The 881-nt window shown below is 41.4% G+C and overlaps 1 protein-coding gene across 1 annotated transcript in view; it reads right to left on the reverse strand.

Annotated features, from left to right (window-relative positions):
* Nucleotides 1–574: 574 nt before the first annotated feature.
* Nucleotides 575–881, reverse strand: part of ZFHX3 (zinc finger homeobox 3) — a 115411-nt gene continuing 115104 nt past the window's right edge. Inside the window, 1 exon segment of the mRNA XM_019474672.1 lies at nucleotides 575–860. Within this exon segment, the coding sequence (XP_019330217.1) occupies nucleotides 627–860 (234 nt within the window). The 3' untranslated portion in view covers nucleotides 575–626.

Here is an 881-nt window from a genome sequence, read left to right on the forward strand (position 1 = left end):
AAAAAAAAAAAAAAAAAATCCTTTTCTGGAACGAAAACGAAACAAAACAAAACAAAAACCCCAAAACAAATGAAAGAAATTATATATATATATATATATATAAAACAATGATTCTGAAAACAGAACAAAGTGTGAGCGATTGACCTGAGAATAAAAAGACATTACATTTCTTTTTTCTTTTAGCAAGCCATTGGTATCTGAATGCTAAGATAGCAAGAAATTTAAAACTGTAACAAGGTGGGCTGCTTTCCCATACAGTGCATGCCGGCCTCTGCTGTGCTATCGACGTGGGGCGTTATTGAAAAGGGGCAATATACAAGGGGCTCAAGCTCCGAAGACAGTAAGGAGGCAGCACGGGCTTTCGTCTCCCAGACCAACAGTACCTTCGAAAGGACAAATGTAACAGATTTTTTTTTTCTTTTTTAAGTTTTATTTTATTAAAAGGAAAGGAAAAAAGAAATGTAAAACCCACCGGCATCGTTATATGGGAAAACAACCCACGCTTTTTCTTTTTTCTTTTTTCTTTTTTTGGTTAGAAGCTTTGGAATTGCAGTTAGTCTATTTTTGAAATTGGTTTGTTATTAACTTTTTTATTTAAATTCATTTTCATTGTTCATCTTCAAAGCTTACAATCTGAAGGTGTCCATTCCTACGCTAGCTAGACCACTGTCCTTAGGGCAGCCGGGGTCCCGGGGCCCCTCCGCCGGGCTCGCCGGTCCATCTGACTTTTGGCTAAGATCCGTGTCAGACTCCTCCGAATAGTCGTCTGTTGGCATCGAGGGCTGAACCCCTGAGGTGCTGCATGAACTTGAGGTAACCGTTGAAGATGAGGAGAGAGGAGGGAAAGGCGGCGGTGGCGGCTTCCCCGGCGGGGCACGGGG

Source organism: Aptenodytes forsteri, unplaced genomic scaffold, assembly GCF_000699145.1.
Source record: "Aptenodytes forsteri isolate BGI_AS27 unplaced genomic scaffold, ASM69914v1 Scaffold269, whole genome shotgun sequence".
Classification (NCBI taxonomy): Eukaryota; Metazoa; Chordata; class Aves; order Sphenisciformes; family Spheniscidae; genus Aptenodytes; species Aptenodytes forsteri.